Raw genomic sequence first — 22,280 nt, forward strand, 5'->3', positions numbered from 1 at the left:
TGTAAAAAGCCTTGGGGTTTTCCTTGATCCTACCCGCCAAGGACTTCTCAAGCCTCCTCCTAGCTCTCCTAAGCCCTTTCTTGAGCTCCTTCCTAGCTATCTTGTATCCCTCAAGTGCCCTAACTGAACCTTGTTTTCTCATCCTTACATATGCCCCCTTCTTCCTCTTGACAAGACATTCAACCTCTTTTGTAAATCATGGTTCCCTCACTGGACCATTCCCTCCCTGCCTGACAGGGACATACATACAAGGACACACAATATTTGCTCCTTGAACAAGCTCCACATCTCAATCGTGCCTATCACTGACAGTTCCTGTTTCCATCTCATGTTCCCCAATTCTTGCCTAATCGCATTGTGATTACCCTTCCCCCAGTTATAAACCTTACCCTGCCGTATGGCCCTATCCCTTTCCATTGCAATAGTGAAAGTCACCGAATTGCAGTCATTATCTCCAAAGTGCTCTCCCACAACCAAATCTAACACTTGGCCCGGTTCATTACCCAGTACCAAATCCAATGTGGCCCCGCCTCTTGTCGGTCTATCCACATATTGTGTAAGGAAACCCTCCTGCACACACTGGATAAAAACAGCCCCATCCAAACTATTTGAATTATAGTGGTCCCAATCAATATTTGGAAAGTTAAAGTCACCCATGACAACTACCTGTGACTACCGCACCTATCCAAAATCTGCACTGCAATCTTTTCCTCCACATCTATGTTACTGTTTGGGGGCCTATAGAAAACTCCTAAAAAAGTGACTGCTCCTTTCCTAATTCTAACTGCAGCCCACACTACCTCTGTAGACAGATCCTCCTCAAACTGCCTTTCTGCAGCCATTATACTATCCTTGATTAACAATACTACTCCTCCAACTCTTTTACCACCTTCCCTAATCTTACTGAAACATCTAAACCCCGGAACCTCCAAAAACCATTCCTGCCCCTGTTCTATCCACATCTCCGTAATTGCCACAACATCATAGTCCCAGGTACCAATCCATGCATCAAACTCACCAACCTTATTCCTGATGCTCCTCGCATTGAAGTAGACACACTTCAAACCACCTTCATGCCTGAAGGTCCACTCTTGTGATCTTGGTACCTTCCTCCGTACTGCACTACCCTCAACTTACTGAACTTCAGCAATGCTATCTCCTGGACTACAAATCAGTTTCCCACACCCCTGCCAAATTAGTTTAAACCCCCCCCGAAGAGCAAATTTCCCTTCCAGGATATTGGTGCCCCTCTGGTTCAGGTGTAACCCTTCCTGTTTGTACAGGGCCCACCTTCCCCAGAATGTGCTCCAATTATCCAAGTAACTGAAACCCTCCCTCCTACACCATTCTTGTAGCCACATGTTTAACTGCACTCTCTCCCTGTTCCTCACCTCGCTAGCACGTGGCACTGGCAGCAAACCAGAGATGACAACACGGTCTGTCCTGGCTCTCAGCTTCCACCCTAGCTCCCTGAATTCCTGTTTCACATCCCCGCCCCATTTCCTACCTATGTCGTTGGTACCACGACTTGTGACTGCTCCCCCCGCCCCCCCTTAAGGATCCCAAAAACACGATCAGAGATGTCATGGACCTTGGCACCCGGGAGGCAACACGCCAACCATGAACCTCTATTGTTGCCACAGAACCGCCTATCTGTACCTCTAACTAGAGAGTCTCCAATAACTATTGCTCTCCTGCTCTCCCCCCTTCCCTTCTGAGCCACAGGGACAAACTCAGTGCTAGAGACCTGGTCACCGTGGCTTACCTCTGGTAGATTCTCTCTTCCCCCCCCCCCCCCCCCCCCCCCCGACAACAGTATCCAAAAGGGTGCACCTGTTATTGAGGGGAAAAACCGCAGGGGATCCCTGCACTGACTGCTTCTTCCCCCTCCTTTTAAAATCACCTAGCTACCTTCATTCTTAGGAGTAACTACACCCCTGTAGCTTCTATCTATAAGTAGAATCTATCTATCTATAAGAAGTAGAGTGGAGTACAATCTTTATGCTGTAAACCAGTGAACTGCACAGTGAGGAAAATGAACTGCATAAATGGCATGCGCTGTAGGCTGGTAATATTTTAGTTCCAAACTGTAAAGAATGTACGCACTTAATTTCACATTTAATGATTTTTTTTTATCAAATGCAATTAAGCAGGACTGTCAATCATAAATCCTGATTCAACACCCATATTGTAAAACAATTTTTAAAAATTTATTCATGGATAGTACAAAAATCACTTGTATAATAAAAATATTAAATGATCGGTATCACTTCACAAGTAGAATCTTGCAATAAAACGTTCCTGGCTAAACAATTTAAAAAATCTCAGTGCAACCATTTAGTAAAAACTCCATGTGCTCAGTACACCAACTACATTTCAGAATGATTTTAACATTAATATTTCACAGTACTTAATATTTTCTACCGTAGTAGCAGATGCCCTTTCTAATGGAATCTGCAAAGCTGTAAAACTGCATTCGAGTTGAACTACATTGAGGCCTTTATTGTGAAGAGTCTGTGATATCAGAAAGCTTTATAAATGGGTCGAGCAGTGATACAGCGAATAACCTCTTTCATGCCTGCTGTGAAGTCAGAGATATTGTACATGGGTGAAATTGCTCTGTAGATTCTGGACCTCCCAGACCAGCACCTCATTGCATGCGACAGACAGGAGGAACTTCCCAGATGGTGTGAATCGACTGAAATGAACGGCATCATTATGCCCAGTGAAATCCTGGAATCTTCCAGACGGGTATTGCATTAGCTTCAGAAGTCTCCCTGCACAAGCCAGAAACATGGAAGAATAACTTTAAAGGTCTAGGAGGTGAAGCAACATTGGCACAGAATGCATCAAAAGCTTAGGCTTCAGATAACTCCTATTTAATGCACCAGTCATCTGTTGTTATCGCAAAGCCCTCTTCGCTGAAACAAAAAAAACAGGTCTTAAACCAATCTGAATGCCACATTTCAGTTTAAATTGCCCCTATTCCTACTAAAGGGAAGGTCTGTACCATGCAGAACACGATTGATCCCAGCTCCCAAACAGAGCACAGGGGAGCCGGAAAAGGGCAGGAGCAGCAAGCGAGTCGGCTGACCCAAAGGGAAAAAGGTAAACTAGGCAGCGGTGAAGAAAATGCTGAGAAACAGTGATGGACATGGACAATTTTGCACGGGACTGCACTGTCTCACTAGGACTAAGAGAGCTAGCTCATAGGGAGGAAGGGGCGAGGGCAGCAGAGCACAGGGGAGGGTGAGGAGGCTCATAGGGAGGAAGGGGCGAGGGCAGCAGAGCACAGGGGAGGGTGAGGAGGAGACAGAAAGGACAGCAACGGAATACGTGTAGAAGAGGGTCAGAGAAACCCTGTGAGGTGGGCTACCACACGAGTGGGGAAAGATTGTGCTAGGAAGCATACATCTCCCAGTGGGGTGGGGGGGAGAGAGAGAAAGGAAGAGTGCGATAGAGAGCGAGAGTGAAAACTTTAATTGTGTACAGGACCCACTGACGGACAAATCAAATCCCAAAACAGCAGGCATGGCTAGGGAACTGGGAAAGTTTATGGAGCAGGTGAGGGCAGTGGATCTATGGCGGTTCATGCACTCGGGTAAGAAGGAATTTCCGTTCTTCTCACCAGTACGGGGTCTAAACCCCCATCGACTTCTTTGTAGGGAAATTGGTGGTTTCAGAAATAGTCAGAGTGGAATACTCCACATTCGGAATCTCCGACCACGCTCCACATTACCTGGAATAAGAGGTTGCAGATGGGCCCTGCCCAATATGGAAGTTGGACATGACCCTCTTGGCCAACAAGGTCTTCCACCAGAAAACACAGGCCATAGGCGAGTATGTTATGAACAACTGGAATGGGGAAGTTTCACCTTTCTCATTGTGGGAGGCACTGAAGGCTGTGATTAGGGGAGAGATTGTTGCCCACAAGGCTCAGGTATAGGAAGGAGAAGGTGGCTACGCAACAACTGAGCGATTCCACACAGGAGGTCGACAGAAGATACTCCAAGGCCCCAACCATAGAGCTTCTGGTGGAGAGCAAATAGCTACAAATGGACTTTAACCTACTATCCGCCAGTAAAGCAGTGTACCAACTCCGCCAGGCACAGGGGGCCTTCTAGGAGCATAGAGACAAGGCTAGCCACCTGCTGGCTCACCAGCTGAGAAAGCAGGCAGCCATAAGGAAAATAGCACAGGTGAAGGACAGCAAAGGCAGACCGGTAGCTGAACCAAAAAGATCAAAAAAGTTTTCGAGGCCTTCTACCGGGAGCTGTACACCTCTGAGCCCCCCGACGGGGACGAAACTCAATGGATTGGACATGCTAGTCATGGTGGACAATAGATCCCTCTCTGCCATGAATCATGTACAGCAGAGGTAAACTTCTGGGTCTGCCAATATCATTCTCAGTCCAGCTGATAGGAGGTGCTGCACATTAACTCTTAGCTGTGACAGAATTCTTCAGTAACTCAGCATAGTGTAAATTTCCTTTCCATCACAGTGTGTTGCTGTGCCTTACCAAAGGTTTATTTTTCCTTTACCTGTAAGAACTTCTGGTTCACACAATTACAGAACAAAACTCACTCTTACCATTAGTCCCAACAGCAATATGCTGCCCTCCCGGAGAGAGGCTCAGACTTGTAGCCCATTGAGGCAAAGCTATTTTTTTAATTGTCTGCAAAGAGATACAAAAAAAAAGGATCTTTTGGTTACACAAAAGGTGATGTGACAACAATTTAGGTTGAAAATGTTACCGTAATCTGCTCTTTATTTCTGTTATACTATTTCTACTTTTCAACCGTCTCCCCCAGGCACCAGAATCCAACCCTGAGGGCAAGTGGCCTGTTCCAAGCATCTACTAATCCACATTGAAACCAACTATTGCACCGTATTGTGAGTCGATCCTCTGCCTAAATTGGAGATGAAAAGGACTGTGTGCAGGGATCAGTGGGTGAAAACAGAAAGTTCTGAAAATTGTGAGACAAGCGATCATGTATAGATTATAACTTAAAACAGCAGTCAGAGCAGCGTGAGGGGTCAGAAACTAATAGCACTTTTAAGATGCAGTGAAATGCAAATGATTCTACACCTCTTCAAACAGTTGGTAATATTCAACTTAAAGTGGGTAAAAACATAGTTTTCCCTGTTTACCTTCTGTTATGTTTAAGACAGTGGACCAAAGGGCAACATGGTGATGCAGTGATTACCACTACTGCCTCACAGTACTGAGGACCCAGGTTCGAATCCCGGCCCCGGGTCACTGTCCGTGTGGAGTTTGCACATTCTCCCTGTGTCTGCGTGGGTCTCACCCCCCCAGGGTAGGTGAATTGGCCCCGCTAAATTGCCCCGAGTGCAGGGTGAAGGCTAAACCAACAACAAACGGTGGTCTTGTAGGATTATTTTCACGTGACATCAAGCTAAGGACTATAGAGAAGGGGAGGCAGAAGTCAAAAAAACATTTCAACGGGCCGAATTCCATAATCGACAAGTCAGAATTCCATCCACAGCAGAAATTTCTCCCCTCTGTACGTGAAGAGCAGCTGAGGCCGGTTTACATTTTCAAACTCCTCGGTACTGGTTACCAGTGCAGCCACACCCCAAAAGACATCACAGGGGTTTTTTATTTTAAAGAGTAGTTTAGATGAAGATTTTTTATTCACATATACCTGTTTTCTATACAGACTGTACAAGATAATCTCTGGTGTCTCTCCAAATCCCACATATACCACGGTACCACTCTGACTGGGTGAGAAGGCAGCCAGGCTTGGTGGGAGGCTAGTCTTGTCAGACACCTGAAAGAAAGTTTTTAAAAATAGTTGAAATCACACAGCGTACTTCAAATGACCATCTGAAAAGCCCCCTGGTCTTTACTTCGTATGCAGAAAGCCTGGTCTGTCCTACTTCTCAACTTGGGGAAAAAGCACTTGCACAATATGGCCATAAAGTTTTCTTTGTGGGTTCAACCCCGACTCCAGAGACTTGAGCTGTAATATCGCTCGCCTCTTCAATGCAGTGCTGTTTCGAGGTGTCGTCTTTTCAATGACATGTTCAACCGAGGCTCCTCCTGCCAGTCAAAATGGGCAAAAAAGATCCAGAGGGATTTTCCTAATGTTATGGCCTTTGCTGACTTTACACAACCCTTACGCATCCATAAAAGTAGCACCAGCAGTTATCATCTGTATTACTAAATGTGGAGATCACATTGCAATATGATTTATGTAGGTCATATAGATCACATGGGAAAATGTCAGGTTGTCCACTTTGCCAGGAAGAATAAAAGACAAGCATATTATCTAAAATATAGAAGATTGCAGTGGTCTGCAATTCAGAGGATCTGGCTGCCCTAGTGCACGAGTCATAAAACGTTAGTATTGCAGGTGGAGCAAGTAATTAACAAAACTAATAGACTGGTATTGTTAGGAAAATTGAAGAAGGAGAAGGAGAATTGAATGCAACAGTAGGGAGGTTATGTTTTAGTTATACAGGGCATTGGTGAGACCACATCTGGTTCACTGTGTCGAATAGCGATCTCTTTATATAAGGAAATATGTAAATACATTGGAAGCAATTCAGAGAAGGTTGGGCAAGCCAGGCTTGTATCCACTGGAGTTTAGAAGAGTAAGAGACGACTTAGGGTGGCACAGTGGTTAGCACTGCTGCCTCATAGTGCCATGAACCCGGGTTTAATTCCGACCTCAGGTGACTGTGTGGAGTTTGCACTTCCTCCCCATGTCTGCGTAGGTTTCCTCCGGATGCTCCACTGTCCAAAGATGTGCAGGTTAGGTAAATTGGCCATGATTAATTGCCCCTTATTGTTCAAAAGGTTAGGTGGGGTCATGGGGATAAGGTGGGGACATGGGCTTAAGTAGGATGCTCTTTTCAAGGGCCAGTGCAGACTCGATGGGCCAAATGGCCTCCTTCTGCACTGTAAATTCCATGATTCTATGACTTGATTGAAACATATAAGATCCTGAGGGGACTTGACAAGGTGGATGTGGAGAAGCTGTTTCCTCGTGTGGGAGAATTTATAACTAGGGGTCACTGTTTAAATATAAAGGATAACCCATTTAAGACAGAGATGAGGAAATGTTTTTTGGGGTTTGGGAAATTTTGGAATTATCTTTCTCAAAAGGTGGTGCAGCTAGAGTCTTTGAATATCTTTAAGGAAGCGTCGAAAGATACTTGATAAGCAAGGGGGTGAAAGGTTAATCGGGGGTAGGCAGGAATCTGCAGCGGAATTAAAATTAGATCAGCAATGATCTGATTGAATGGGGAAACAGGCTCAAGGGGCAGAGCGGCCTACTCCTGCTCCCAATTCATACGTTCGCATGGTATCCAATTCTTAAACCACAAAATTATACCACATAGATGAGAAAAATTCTAGAATTTGGTTGCACAGATTTGGCAAACATATCCCAGCCTATAATTTACCCATTCTCTAATAGAACAGAAATGAGCCTCACCTCCGCTTCAGTAGGTGCTGGGAATGTCAACCAATCTATGAGCTCACATTGGTCTTTATGCCAATCAGTAGCCCAAACACTGACACGTCGATCTGAACTGACAGCCAACCACATTTCACACCCATCAAGTCCAAATGCGTCATACTGGAAAAGAAAAGCAAAATAGCCCAGTGCTTCAAGCTCAGATTCGATATCCTCTGCTGATTTGTGATCCATTTTAGGTAAAATCAACATGGGAGCGAGCAGCATAAGATGCTCACCAGAGTACTCTAATTAATGCCTACACTTATTCATTATTTTGAATATACATTTGACTTCTTGATTTCAATTTTATGACACAGCTTTCCATTCACACTGAACTCACTTTTTTCCGTGCGCATTCGATTGTTGTAATCGGCGAACCTTTATGGTCACTGATGACACGAATGGTGATTCCTGTTCGAGAACTACTCACAGCCATCAGACCATCTTTACCTCCTGAAATGATAACCTCACCTGGGGATAAATGTAAAATATCTGTCAATCAAACACCAGAGATCAGGACGACCTACCTGGTGGCGATGACTGGACCGTGGCTGCGCATTCCGGGTGGAAGCCACGCACGAGTGCCGTAGACTTTTGATCAGCATTCTAATCTGGGTAACACATGCTCTATATTAGTCGTCAGAGGAACGTACCATCCAGGGAGTATGCAATTGCATCGACTGCCACAGGATGAGGGTGAATCTTCAATTCCATCTCAGTCTTCAACATTCCAAAGAGACGTATTGTGCCATCGCTATATCCTGCCACAATTTGTTGTTTTTCAGCACATTCCCTCGAGTTAACTGCTGGTCTCCATGCCATACACAAGCAGCTCTGGGACAAAGCAGAGAACGTTATCAAAGTGTGAACGCTTTCCCAAATAGTGAGAGTTTCTCCATCCACCTTAATCTCTCTGAAACAAAGCGATAAATTCCAGTTTAAAAAAAACTGCTGTACATTATCAACAAATGCTTCAAACGTCTGATTAATAGAATGAAGAAAAACATCATTCCGCCCAATAGGTGTTGAATGTTGTTGGTCGACTTAGTAACATCACCCTATTGCTGATAAAAACTCCTTCATTTAACAATTTTAAGGCAAACTGTCCCTCACCCCATTACACTTTTGGTACATACCTGGTTAAGAACATGAAACTGAACAACCAGTTCAGTGGTGTGCATGACCCACACCCTTAAACTGCCATCTTCTGCACAGGTGGCAAAATGACTTTCATCAGGACTAAATATCACTTGGTTAACCTGAAGGAAAAAGAAAAAAAAAATGATTGATCAAGATGCTCCAAAATCTCCAGCTTATTTACACTTAATGAAGGAAACATCCAAATCATGGTGAGAATGAGGTGCTGAAATTCCTTGCTTGCACTGGCCTGCAAGGAGAGATTCTGAAGTGCAAAGACACGAGGGATATGGAGGGAGTATGCATTAGCCACAAACAGCTCGATGCACTGCAAAGACTACCTTGGTGAATTTTTTATGTTAAAATATTACTAATATTTTCATATCAGGGGCTGGTTTAGCACACTGGGCTAAATCGCTGGCTTTTAAAGCAGACCAAGGCAGGCCAGCAGCACAGTTCAATTCCCGTACCACCCTCCCCGAACAGGCACCAGAATGTGGCGACTAGGGGCTTTTCACAGTAACTTCATTTGAAGCCTACTTGTGACAATAAACGATTTTCATTTCATTAAAAGGGATCATTTCACACTTGAAAATAGAAGCCATTTTAACAATGTTCTTTTATTTACTTTGGAGTGTATTAAATCCCTTCTCTGGTCGAAGGCTTTGGCAATGCTCTGAATCAGCCACAGCAATGCTATTCTGAAGTTAGCTTGCCCGCTGCGAAGGGTTACTTTTCACCCATATTACTTCAATTTTTTTTTACTGATGTAATAATTCCAGCAAATTATCCTTAACTTTTTGTTGTCCAGAGAATAGGTAGATGGCCAGATTGGATGGTCAACAAAGCAACTCTCCAATTCTCCTGCCTTTGCAGCTCTGCTGGGATTGAACAGGTCACTCATTCAGCTTTCACTTGTCCACTGTTCCAGGTTTGAGTGTTAGCGCATTGCGAGCTGAGAGTGATTTCCCTTTTTTTTTAAAAAAAAAAAAACAACTTTAAAGTTACCTAACCTTGTTTCTGTGGCCGCTGATCAGACGGATGCTGGTATTTTCAGCCCAGTTTATATACCACAGAGTTCCTGCTGTAGTCCCCACAATACCCATGTCCATGATATCATCGAAAACTGCACTAACTATTGTACCATCCAGGATCATTTCATGTTCCAGGAGCACCGAACTTGATCTGAAAAGAATTGTAGATGAATTGTTAGAAATCATAGGCACAAATACATCCAGATAGTGCATCACATTATGATACTGGAACAGACACATTTAAATAGAATTTCATTCCATATAAAACCTCAGCTTCTGAAATGTACAAGATTTAATCTTTCCTAATACCACTATTAATTTCCATTTCAGAGCAAATATAACTTTGATCAAGAGCCCCAAGGCAGTAGGCTCATCAATATGTTCACAGTAACTTCATTGCACTGTTGTGTAAGCCTACTTGTGACATTAATGAAGATTATTATCAATACAGTGCTGAGCTCCAATACCTTGCTCCTGTGCCCTCAAGTCTCATCTCCTGAACTGCAGCGACTGCCCATAGCCGGATTCTCTTTGTGTTACTGCCAGTCATCAGGCGATATCTTCGACATTGCACAATCCCTGCAACAGAATCATCGCTCAGTATATAACTGTTATAGAGAGCCGTTTTGACAACAGTCTTATAAGCCTTTCTCCCATGTAATTGCTTTACTGGCGTCTGTGTGGGCTTTGGGTGGGCCTTTGCAGTCTGTAAGCCTTTTCAGTCTGTAAGCACGACCTGTTTTACTAGAGCTCCTGTTTTCATTGTTATTACTGTTACTACTGTGTTACTATTATTGTTAAACTTTTTTATTTATATATATGAAGAAATTCTCTCTTTTAAACAATGCATTCGACTACCTGCTTCATGGTCTCAAGTTACCGCAATAACACTGTATCACACTGCATTAGGGACTACCATATTGCATTTATACTCACCAATCTCCCCCTCATCTGCATCCCATGTCATGAAACACCTATTCTGCTGGGTGTCCCATGCACAGATCTTCCCTGTGTTGGTAGCAGTATAAAGAACTGAATCACCGTTATAGCACAATGCAGAGAGTTCATCAGCACCCACCTCATCTGGGATTGAGACTCTGTGAACCTATAGAAAATCACAGGCGGCATTCAGAATTACTAGGTCAAAACTTGCCTTCCTCTAAGGAGCTGATTCAGTAAGTATCGGACATGCAGTGGGAAGCTAAGTTTGACAGGAGTAAATCAGCAATGAGCTATAATCTCAAGTTACCAGACTCAACTCAAAGATTTGAGAGATGTTGGTTAAAAACCAGCATTTAGTGCAAATCCAACATCTACTCTTTTTCTTAGTAATATGGACTATATATCTTCTAACTTAAATAAAAAAAACATTTTAACTGGGAAATAAATTCAGTATTTCCATATCTCTGGTTTTAGCTGGTAAATTATTCCATACCCTCACTCTACAGTAGTACACTGCTGATCACCTTGTTCAAATATACCGAATATATTCAACTCAATAAATATATGAATAAATCTTGAATATATGTGATACATTTAATTCTGTGTTCAACTTTTTATAATATATGTTTTCAAATGAGGCTTTTCTGGTTAAGCTGTTTGAATCTGAGCCTGGTCTCGTGACTATATTTTTGAATTTTTTCTGCACAAAACCGATAAATATTGCGGTCTCTCCCAGAGTTGTGATTAAAAATTAAAGGAAACGGTGAAACTGGAGTTCCACATATGAAATAATTAATTTTTCACAGAAAAAACAGAAATTATTCCATTTATGTCACTATGTAAAATGCTTTCATTGTTTCCAAAAGTTGAAAAGTTAAGGCTGCACATAAAAGGCTTAATTTTGAGTTTGTGCAAATACAGTTAGTGTGCTTTTACTTTGTGCAAGACGTATTCTGCCTCCTTCAGCACTGTAGGGATTCTATGGTTTTAGACTCTGCACCAATTTTTACTTTGATATTCATATGGCAAGAACAAAAGGCAATTATATTTGAGTAGCGACAGAACTTTGCAGCGACTGGAATTCGAAAAAGTAGGAAGAACTAAATATGACAGACTATCTGACTACAATACTGGCCTGTTGAAAACAGGATTATAATCTGAACTTTCTAGGGACTTTTCACAGTAACTTTGTTTGAAGCCTACTTGTTACAATAAGCAATTTTCATTCAACGGAGAATATTTACAATGGAGAAAAGCAGTAACAAAACACAAGTAACTGTGGCATCTGATGGAATAATAATCCAAGATGGTCAAGTTCAATCCTCAATCTGTGCAGAGATAGCTGAACTCAAAGTATACTAAAGGGATTGGACAAATATCTTTATTGGAATCCACTAACCTTTACTGCAAAGCGTGTATGTGCGTATAGCACATCAGGTAAGGGCTGGGCCATTGATGCCTGCTGTTTAAACTCACAAACGAAGAATGTCTCATAAGAACTAGGAGCAGGAGTCGGCCATCTGGCCCTTCGAGCCTGCTCCGCCATTTAATGAGATCATGGCTGATCTTTTGTGGACTCAGCTCCACTTTCCGGCCCGAACACCATAACCCTTAATCCCTTTATTCTTCAAAAAACTATCTATCTTTACCTTACAGGAGATAGGAATGTAATGGTAGTAGGAGTTAGCATAGTCAGGAAGGTAGACATAGTTCTCTGCAGCTGAGAGCAAGAGTGCAGGTGACTGTGCTACCTGCCCAGTGCCAGGGTTCGGGACATCTACTCAAGAGAGAGGAACCTGCAGTGGGGGAAGGAGGAGGATTCAGTGGTCATGGTCCACGTGGGTACCAACAACACGGATAAGACTAGTTTAAGAATAAGAGGGCACCTTTTTAAAATGGAGATGAGGATTTTTTTTACTCGCTCAGAGTGCCATTAATCTGTGGAATTCTCTTCACCAGAAAGCTAGTTATTGAATTTATTCAAAGGTGAGTTACATACATATTTAATGGCTAAAGGAGTCAAGAATTATAGGGGGCTGACAGGAAAGCAGAGCTATGACAACAATCAGACTTATTGAATGTCAAAACAGACTCAAAAAGCTGAATCTTATGCCCTATGAGAGATACTAGCCCTAACAGAACCTTATCCAAAAAAATCACTGTCCTTAGCAACATGTAGGGGGAAAAGGGTTCAGAAACGTAGGTTTCCAGAATGCAAGAAGCAATAGGCCATTCAGCCCCCTTGATACTGCTTTGTCATTTAATAAGATCATGGCTGATTTGACAGTAACTTCAAATTTGCATTCCCCTACCCTTGATAACCTTTCACACACTTGTGTACCAAGAATCTATCCACCTCTGCTTTAAAAATATTCAAAGACTCTGCTCCCACAGTCTTTTTAGGAAGAGAATTCCGTGTGGAAAATATTTTACCTATCTTATTTTTGGCCCCTTATTTTTAAGCAGCAACCCCTCGTTCTGTATTCTCCCACAAGAAGAAACATCCTCTCCATAGCCACCTTTAAGATTGTATGTTTAAATCAAGTCGCCTCTTACTCTTCTAAACTCCAATACAGAACTCAACAGGTGTAGTTTCTGATTTGATCATAATCAATGAGGAAGCTGGAGAGATCTTTTGGCAAGTTTTTCACCACATGGTAATTTAAATACATTTATATCGCTGCATCAAAGCCTGAAATTAGATGTCCACCCAGTCAACAGTAGCCTTGCAGCATGGGGTAACTTAAAGAGAGTGCTCAAAATACGGGGAGGTAGCAGCATAGTGGTATTGTCACCAGTAATGCAGAGACCCAGAGTAATGCTCTGGGGACCCAGGTTCAAATTCTGCCACTGCAGATGGGGAAATTTGAATTCAATAAAAATCTACATTGCTGACCCATTTAATTCACTAATGTCCTTTAGGAAGGAAATCTGTGTCCTTACTCTTAACAGTCCATTAATTAGGGAAGGGCAATAAATTTTGGCCCAGCGATGCCCCATAGAAAAAAAAATACAAACATTGGACAAGCCCAATCATAATCACTTAGTTTTCAGGAAATACATTATATAGTACGCAATCACTGACACGCAATCACTGACCTTAAGTTGTACTTCATTACCAGTGGGCTCTACCAGCCAGAAATGCACTCCTCCTACCCCAACGCAGGCAAATTCATTGACAGCAGTTGGGTCGAATGCTAAATCATGGACAGGATTCGATACTCTGGTTGTTGCTAACAGCGCATAATTCCTGGTATCCCATAAAGCAATTGCGAGGTCTCTGTAATCTCCTAAAACGATGAAATCAATCAACATTAAAAACCTTTGGGGGACATATCTTGCAACACATACTCTTTATTTCAACTCTGAAGAATGCAGCACCATTTTGGTATCCACAATAAGTTAAGACAGTTTACAACAGAAATGCCTTTTAGGTCAATTGTGGGACAAATTCAAATTTCAGCTTATCCCAGCGAAAACTAACAGCTACTGAATGTTAAAGTAAAGCAACATAAAGTGATGTGCAGTGCAGTTCTGTTATTATAGAAGTCCACCAATATAATCAGTAGTATTCCATAATTGTGTTTATGCAATACTACACAGGACAGCATAAGCGGAAAATTGTATATGTCAGATGACTTTGGGAGATATCGGAGGCTCGGATTGGTTTGTCCTATAACGGGTTTTGGTAAAGCTGGATCCAGCAGCCAAGGGGAAAGGGACTCGCCCCGATAACGGGGTTTGGTAAAGCTGGATCCAGCAGCCAAGGGGAAAGGGATTTGCCCCAATTATGGGGTTTGGTAAAGCTGGATCCAGCAGCCAAGGGGAAAGGGACTCGCCCCGATAACGGGGTTTGGTAAAGCTGGATCCAGCAGCCAAGGGGAAAGGGATTTGCCCCGATAATGGGGTTTGGTAAAGCTGGATCCAGCAGCCAAGGGGAAAGGGACTCGCCCCGATAACGGGGTCTGGTAAAGCTGGATCCAGCAGCCAAGGGGAAAGGGATTTGCCCCGATAACGGGTTTTGGTAAAGCTGGATCCAGCAGCCAAGGGGAAAGGGATTTGCCCCGATAATGGGGTCTGGTAAAGCTGGATCCAGCAGCCAAGGGGAAAGGGATTTGCCCCGATAATGGGGTTTGGTAAAGCTGGATCCAGCAGCCAAGGGGAAAGGGACTCGCCCCGATAACGGGGTTTGGTAAAGCTAGATCCAGCAGCCAAGGGGAAAGGGATTCGCCCCTGGATTCTGCAGTCCTCCTTTTCCTGTAGCTGCCAGGTTTGTTGAGGCTCAGGAACTGCAACCAGACTTGGGTAAATTTCAGATGGCGGCTAGATATGTGAGACACAACCTCATTATAATATTACCAACCTGCCTCTGCTAAAACCAGAAGTGGATGGGTTGCCGTTAGATTGATATTTTTTAACACTTTAATCTCCCACCCAACAGACATCTGCCTAGTTTTAAGGATAAAATCATCCCACCTAATGTTTTAGGTGGATGACTGGTCACATTTAAAAATTGCCAAAAGAGATCTTAAATAACGTGAGACTTACAATAAAAAAACAAGACGTCAAGCAAGAACAAACCAGCAAAGCATTATTTGTAATACCAAGCCAATCCCAGCCTCCAATATCTCCCAAAGGCATCTGGCATGACACCACTTCACTCGGCTTTGCTCTCTGAACCCTCAGGCTTCCAGCCTTCCTGCGTGTAGCTTCCCTTACACCCCCCCCCCCCCCCCCCCCCTCCCGGCTGGTCAAGAACTTTAAATTCCAGGTTAACTCTATTTCTTTCTCTAATGTTGCTGCCTGACCCACTGAGTTAGTTCAGGATTTTCTGTATCCCAGTATTTTGGCTTTGCTTTTGCAAATGTCTCTGCTAGCAATGCACATTCTGACAGATAATGCACCAATCTGAAAGAAATTAGGCGGGACGCATTCCAAAGAGCTTACCCATTGTTTGCTTTTGTTATTTTGATGTTTTGCTTTTGGGAGGGAAAAATACTTGCTGAGAGAGGGTATACTAGTCATAACGAAAGGGAAAATGCTGGAAAATCTCAGCAAGTCTGGCAGCATCTGTAGGGAGAGAAAGGAGCTAACGTTTCAAGTCTCATGACTCTTTGTCAAAGCTGGCAGAGTCATCGGACTCGAAACGTTCGCTCTTTTCTCTCCCTACAGATGCTGCCAGACTTGCTGAGCTTTTCCAGCATTTTCCCTTTTCGTTTCAGATTCCAGCATCCGCAGTAGTTTGCTTTTTTATTAGTCATAAGCCGTGTTTATCATAACTGATGTATTTTTCCTTTTCTGATGATAGGAAGGCTTAAAATCCTTCGGGCTAGAATAAGGATCAGGGCAAAATAAAACAGGATAGAAGCAGTGGAAAGCTGTAAAAGGAATCCTGAGTTCTCTGCCCGAAAGCAAGTCCTTGGTGATTATTTGCCAAATCACAGCAAATTCCCATGATTAGCACAAACAATAATAACGTTTATTATTGTCACAAGCAGACTTACACGAACACTGCAATGAAGTTACTGTGAAAATCCCCTGGTCGCCACATTCTGGCACCTGTTCGGGTACGTGGAGGGAGAATTCAGAATGTCCAATTCACCTAACAAGCACATCTTTGGTCCCAGGTTCCATTCCCCACTGGGTCACTGTCTGTGCTGAGTCTGGACGTTCTCCCCATATCCGCGTGGGTTTCCTCCGGGTGCTCCGGTTTCCTCCCACAGTCCAAAGACGTGCAGGTTAGGTGAATTGACCATGATAAATTGCCCTTAGTGACCAAAAGGTTAGGCGGGGTTATTGGGTTACGGGGATGGGGAGGGGGAGTGAAGGCTTAAGTGGGCTGGTGCAAACTCGATGGGCCAAATGGCCTTCTTCTGCACTGTATCTTCTATTAGGACTTGTGGGAGGAAACCAAAGCACCCAGAGGAAACCCACGCAGACATGTGGAGAACGTACAGACTCCGCACAGACAGTGACGCAAGCTGGGAATTGAACCCGGGTCCCTGGCGCTGTGAAGCGACTGTGGGAACCACCGTGCTACCCATAGGGCGTGGAGACATCAGCCCATCCGCCCCCACCCCAAAGTTTGCTTCAGCTGAGAAGAGGTTTGAAGCCCATGATGATGGCGGCTTAAGTAGCGTTCCAAGAGATGGTGCAGACTTGATGGGCTGAATGGCCTCCTTCTGCACCATAAATTCTATGAATCTGACCCACACATTAATTTCAATATATATCCAATTTTATTTGGATTTCATTGTCAACTAGCATAATCTTCCATTTTCAAACAAGGGGAGCTGAATAAAATTAAATTTCTGTACAATGCTTACAAAGATAGGTTAGGACAAGGAAACCCTTTGGCCCATTTTTTGATCTCAATCCTTTAGAAAATTCACTTCAATTCCCATTGTCACGTCTAGCTGTTTCAAAGTTATATATATTTACACATAACACTTTTCCAGTTGGATCATGAGTGTGTGATATCTGTTCCACAGATCCTTTAAGATGATTGCTGATTTATAAATCCACTGAATGGGTAAAGACTGACAGGGGAGGAACTAATGGTCTCTAATTAACTCCATTTTCAAGAAGATTTGAGAAATAAAAAATACTGCCTAAATGTGGTAAAATATGGTATAAATACAAATGTATTTCGATTTGAAATGATGGTCATTAGGAAGTGCATAAAAGAGCATGCCTATGCTTGTTCATCCTTCCCAACAATACAGCTGATAAAAGGAAATGTATAAATTCTGTTTGTGGCATGCACTGTTGGATCACCAATAGGCTGTTGAACAATCCCAGGCCAGACCCCAACAGAAACTGGATCAAAACCCCAATATTTTAGTTTATTTTGTAAGACTGTGCGGAAAGAATACTTCAAGCCAGGAGTGTATGCACAAAGAAATGGGATTTGGTATTTTAAAACAAAACATTATTAACACACTATCTTTAACAATATCAAGTCAATAGAGTAAATACAATTCCCTTAATTACTATCTCTATTCCCAAATAAACAAGGAAAAACACATACAGCTCTCAATCCATTCTAAATCCCAATGGCACAGATTTCTACTTGCTTTCCAGAACAGATTTGGCTCCTGTTAAAACCTCTGCCGACTCTGGCTGGATGTCTTCAGAAAGCTGTTTCAACTGGTTTGTTTCAGCTTCCCACTTGTCCCCAGACAAGTCTGCACTAGCTTTAAATACTATTACTCTTTTTAACTCTGCTACTGAGAACACAAAAAACTTTACTTGTGGTCTAAAGGGTTGCCAGATTAGAATTTAACTCCAAAATGTCTGAATATCTTAGCTCCCACCCAGCAATGATAACATCTCCCCAAATTGAGAACCAATTAACTTCCCAGGCTGAAAGCAGATCAACTCCAGACTCCCCCATGTCAATCAACATTGCACTAGCCCAGGCTGAAAACACTCTGGCCAATGTCACCTCTGGCTCCTAAAAGCTTTCTGGTCTTGCAAAACAAGAGTCGCACAGTGGCATAATATTTAGCGCTGTTGCCTCACAGCGCCCGGGACCCGGGTTCCATTCCAACCTTGGGTGATTGTCTCTGTGGAGTTTGCAGATTCTTCCCTTGTCTGTGTGGGTTTCCTACGGGTGTTCCGGTTTAAAAAGTACAGTCTATAGATGCACAGGTTAGGTGGCTGGCCATGTTAAATTACCCCTTGGGGTGGGGTTGTAGGAATAGGGCAGGAGATTGGGCCTAGGTAGGAGCTCTTTCCAAAGGTTGGTGCGGACTCAATGGCCCGAATAGTCTCCTGCTGCACTATAGGGGTTTTATGAAAACATGATTCTATGAAAACAAGATTTTTTTTAAAAACCTGACTACTGCAGTCAAATACATTAACCCCAGGCTTTTAACCCTTAATTGCCAAATGTTTATAATCCAATAAGTCTAAAATCCTGCCTTTGTTGCAGCTGTGTATTAACAAATATACTTTTAATTTGCTGAACAGACCTATATTCTTGTTGCACATGCAAGCTGTACCCAGCAGGTTCAAATCTTGCCTTTGAACCTACAAATACCTCATGCTAGGGTGGGAGAAGGCAGTAGATAAAATCAGTCAAAATCTATTGAAATACTTTCATGTTATTGTTCTGACCATTCAGCAAATACAGCCACAACATAAACCTCTCCACTTTCATAATTAAATTCTGTAAAGATACAATATCTGAAACAAAACTGTCCCAAATGTGAGGAGTGCTTCGGAACATACCTGCAGACATCAGGAACCGGTCATCTCTAGAGTAGGCCATTGCCTGTACCTCAGTCGTGTGTTGAGAGAGTTTTTTCTTACAGCAGCCACTTATCACATTCCAAATAAGGATACAGCAGCCATTCTTATCCCGACTTCCTGAAGCTGAGGCGAGATCCTTCCAGACAGAAGAAACACCATTAATTATAAGGCAAATCCTCCAATTTTTGTTAAAGGATGAAATCACTATCTGAAGAAACCCTCAAATATCATAATCTCAGAAAGATTCTACTCCAAGGAGTACTTTATTCAACTCAAAGTTGAAGAAATGCGAAAAAATATCTGAAACTTTAAACTCCCTTTCTACTAGGGACAGGTTGGGAAGAGTTGATCCTACCTATGCATTTTAGGCAAGTCATCTAATAGGTCTTTATTTTGCCTCTAAAAGTTGCAGATAATGGACAGAGCATGGCTCAGGCCTTATCTGTAACTTATGTCTACATAGCCTTAGTTTTGAAAAGGTCACAAACCTTCTATTTGCGATGTCTGATTAAATTAATTGGTTCCTAGGTGACCGAGACGCGCAGTCCTAAAGGTGCTGATTACGGGAACAGAATGGTGAGAGTATTTTCTTTCTTCAAGTCAAGCTTTATAGAAGTGCGCAGCAATATCATACATGTTGATCATTACAATCTCAGTAGGTGTTACGACTGGATGAAAAGATTCCAAAATTCCTAGCTCAAAAGACCATAACTTCTACTTTTCATGGAAAACGTGCAGAGTCACAGGACTGCTAATTACTTTTTAAATGAAAAAAAAAATGATTAAACATGAAAAGTTTGATTACAATACAATTTTCCTTTACTCTCCCCTTTTGAAAGTGGAATTTGAAACTCATGTGGGGCTGGAGTTCAGTGGGGGAATTTTGAGGAGAAATCCACATTCACTTGGGTTCAGAGAGGAGTGTGTCTTACCAGTTATCTCGTATGCTTAAAAAAGACAGTGTATGTTAATGAGATCATTGTACTTTAAGATGTACTTTATAATCTATGTTAATCTTAAAATCGGTGTGCAACTGTTAAACTAAGGAGGAGGGAAGTAAAGGCGTATGGTATCATAATCCAACTTTTTTCATGTTTAAAATTTTTTGATTTCTTGTTAAAACTAATCAGCAGTTCTGTGACACTGTTCCTCCACTTTTTGAGCCAGGGTTCCATTCTGGAATCTTCCCACCCAGTTATATCAACTGGGATCGTAACAATTCACAGCCAAATGGAACATAATTAACTTGAGGTAGCCTGTCATTCACGAGTGACCAGATTCAATTTTAAATAAATCCAGCCCAAGTGTACCTGTGCATCATGGCTAACTGCAATAGTGGAGATTTCCTCCTTGTGACCAATTAAGTGCCTCTGAGATCCAGAATGCAAGTCCTCAATCACCACCAAACAGCCGCAGGAATATGCAAAGAGTGCTGGGAGAGACAAACAGAAAGAAGGAGAATCAAAGCAATGGTGAGACAATGTCCAAGCTTTTGAAAATTTACTAAGTCACTGGTAAAGAGAATGCAACAAGCTGCTGAGCCAGATACAGGTTACAACTGGATGCAAAAGCTGTATTTCACTGGGCATTTTGGTACATGAATTGAATACATGAAACTGCAATTGGCAGGGGGGGGGTACGATGGCGCAGTGGTTAGCACTGCTGCCTCACGGCGCCGAAGACCCAGGCTCGATCCCGGCCCCGGGTCACTGTCTGTGTGGAGTTTGCACATTCTCTCCGTGTCTGCGTGGATCTCACCCCCAGAACCCAAAGATGTGCAGGGTAGGTGGATTAGCCATGCTAAATTGCCCCTTAATTGGAAAAAAATGAACTGGGTACTCTAAATTAAGAAAAAAAAGAAACCGTATCCAGCTTTCACTTTGAATTGTAGAAAAACCTTTTAATTTCCTACTGAAAGGGATAAGTACATTTCAAGAAGGACCTGCAACCTTCAACTACCTTGTCCAAGTGATTGCTATTCATGTATGTGAATTTTCAAAAGGTGGTTATTTAATTGTACAATAAATATCATAACCTCAATTCCAACCTGACATCTACATAGGTGCTCTTTCCAATAAATGTCATTGGAAAATGGACAAGAACTGGAGCCCAGCTAATTTCTTTGCCAGTATTGTGTCTGAGCACACAGTGATCAGCTAACTTAATATAGACCAGGGCCTTAAACCTCAGACCTGGTTTGAAAACCTCATCAGCAGAAAGTTTCATCAGAACTAAAATGCAAATTTAATATAATTATGTTTTATTAAAATAACGCCATGACGGGTTTATTTTCAGCATTTTTAATAACAGTGCACAACTAACACAATTTTGCATAGCACAACTAGCCGGGGACCGTGTTCACTTCCAACCTTGGGTAAAGGTCTGTGTGGAGTTTGCACTTTATCCCTGTGTCTGTGTGGGTTTCCTCCGGGTGCTCCGGTTTCCTCCCACAGTCCAAAGATGTGCAGGTTAGGTGGATTGGCCATGCTAAATTGCTCCATAGTGTCCAAAAGATCAGGTGTGGTTACTGGGTTACGAGGATAGGGTGGGGGTGCAGGCCTAGGTAGGGTGCTCTTTCCACGGGTTAGTGCAGACTCAATGGGCCGAATGGCCTCCTTCTGCATTGTAAGGATTCTATTCTATTTTAGTATACAACTCAATGATAGCTATTGTACAGGCAAAGCATACCGGGTTAAAAACTGAGAATTCATTCATATCATAACTCAGTTATATGCTTGATAACCATCAGAGCTGATGGACAAGGTAAACTGAAAAGGAAAGCCATTGCAGATGCAAACGCAAGTATCAATTGTGTAAGCATCTCAAGGCAAGTATAGCGGCAATAAACATAGCGTAACATTTTTTGCATGTTTGTGCTTCCTTTCCAGATCATACATATCAGACTGATTACCCACATTCTGATTTCAAGCAACAACATCTTTTCCACTGAATCACTGCATCCATTTTAGATCGTGTTCTAACAATTACCTGTATCAGGATTCCAGACCATATTTCCTCTTCCATTTCCATTGTATCCAATTACTACTTTTAGCTTCAGATCTTCCTTCACATCAGGAAGGGCAGCCTATTCAGTGAGAGGTCATTAAGTTTATTCACATAACCTTTGGTATTATTTGACGCATGCAATAGACAATATTTAATTTTTTCCAAACCGAATGATGTGCATTATCAAGCTATTTCACTACGGAGTGCAGAGGGCACGACATCCAAGCTTGATTCTGTTTCTCAGATACATGCATTTCCAAGCAGAGTCTAGGACAGCAATCCGAGCATAGATCCCACTAGTTTTCCACAAAGCACAGGCAAATTCCACAATAACATTTGAAAAGTTACTTTGAAAACACAAGTCTAATAGCCTGGTGGGGATTGCATATTTAGCACTGCAGAAAAGGGTGTGCCCAA

The 22,280-nt window shown here is 42.6% G+C and overlaps 1 protein-coding gene across 1 annotated transcript in view; it reads right to left on the reverse strand.

Annotated features, from left to right (window-relative positions):
* Window positions 1-2,188: 2,188 nt before the first annotated feature.
* The window catches only part of wdr90 (WD repeat domain 90), a 100,888-nt gene continuing 80,796 nt past the window's right edge, over window positions 2,189-22,280 (reverse strand). Inside the window, exons 31-44 of the mRNA XM_038820874.1 lie at window positions 21,846-21,942; window positions 20,168-20,289; window positions 18,837-18,993; window positions 13,701-13,891; window positions 10,596-10,764; window positions 10,127-10,238; window positions 9,639-9,810; window positions 8,625-8,747; window positions 8,142-8,322; window positions 7,829-7,959; window positions 7,465-7,608; window positions 5,668-5,793; window positions 4,592-4,676; window positions 2,189-2,777 (exon numbers count right to left, since the gene is read on the reverse strand). Coding sequence (XP_038676802.1) covers window positions 2,590-2,777; window positions 4,592-4,676; window positions 5,668-5,793; window positions 7,465-7,608; window positions 7,829-7,959; window positions 8,142-8,322; window positions 8,625-8,747; window positions 9,639-9,810; window positions 10,127-10,238; window positions 10,596-10,764; window positions 13,701-13,891; window positions 18,837-18,993; window positions 20,168-20,289; window positions 21,846-21,942 — 1,998 coding nt within the window. The 3' untranslated portion in view covers window positions 2,189-2,589. The remainder of the gene's footprint in view (window positions 2,778-4,591; window positions 4,677-5,667; window positions 5,794-7,464; window positions 7,609-7,828; window positions 7,960-8,141; window positions 8,323-8,624; window positions 8,748-9,638; window positions 9,811-10,126; window positions 10,239-10,595; window positions 10,765-13,700; window positions 13,892-18,836; window positions 18,994-20,167; window positions 20,290-21,845; window positions 21,943-22,280) is intronic.

Source organism: Scyliorhinus canicula, chromosome 15, assembly GCF_902713615.1.
Source record: "Scyliorhinus canicula chromosome 15, sScyCan1.1, whole genome shotgun sequence".
NCBI lineage: Eukaryota > Metazoa > Chordata > Chondrichthyes > Carcharhiniformes > Scyliorhinidae > Scyliorhinus > Scyliorhinus canicula.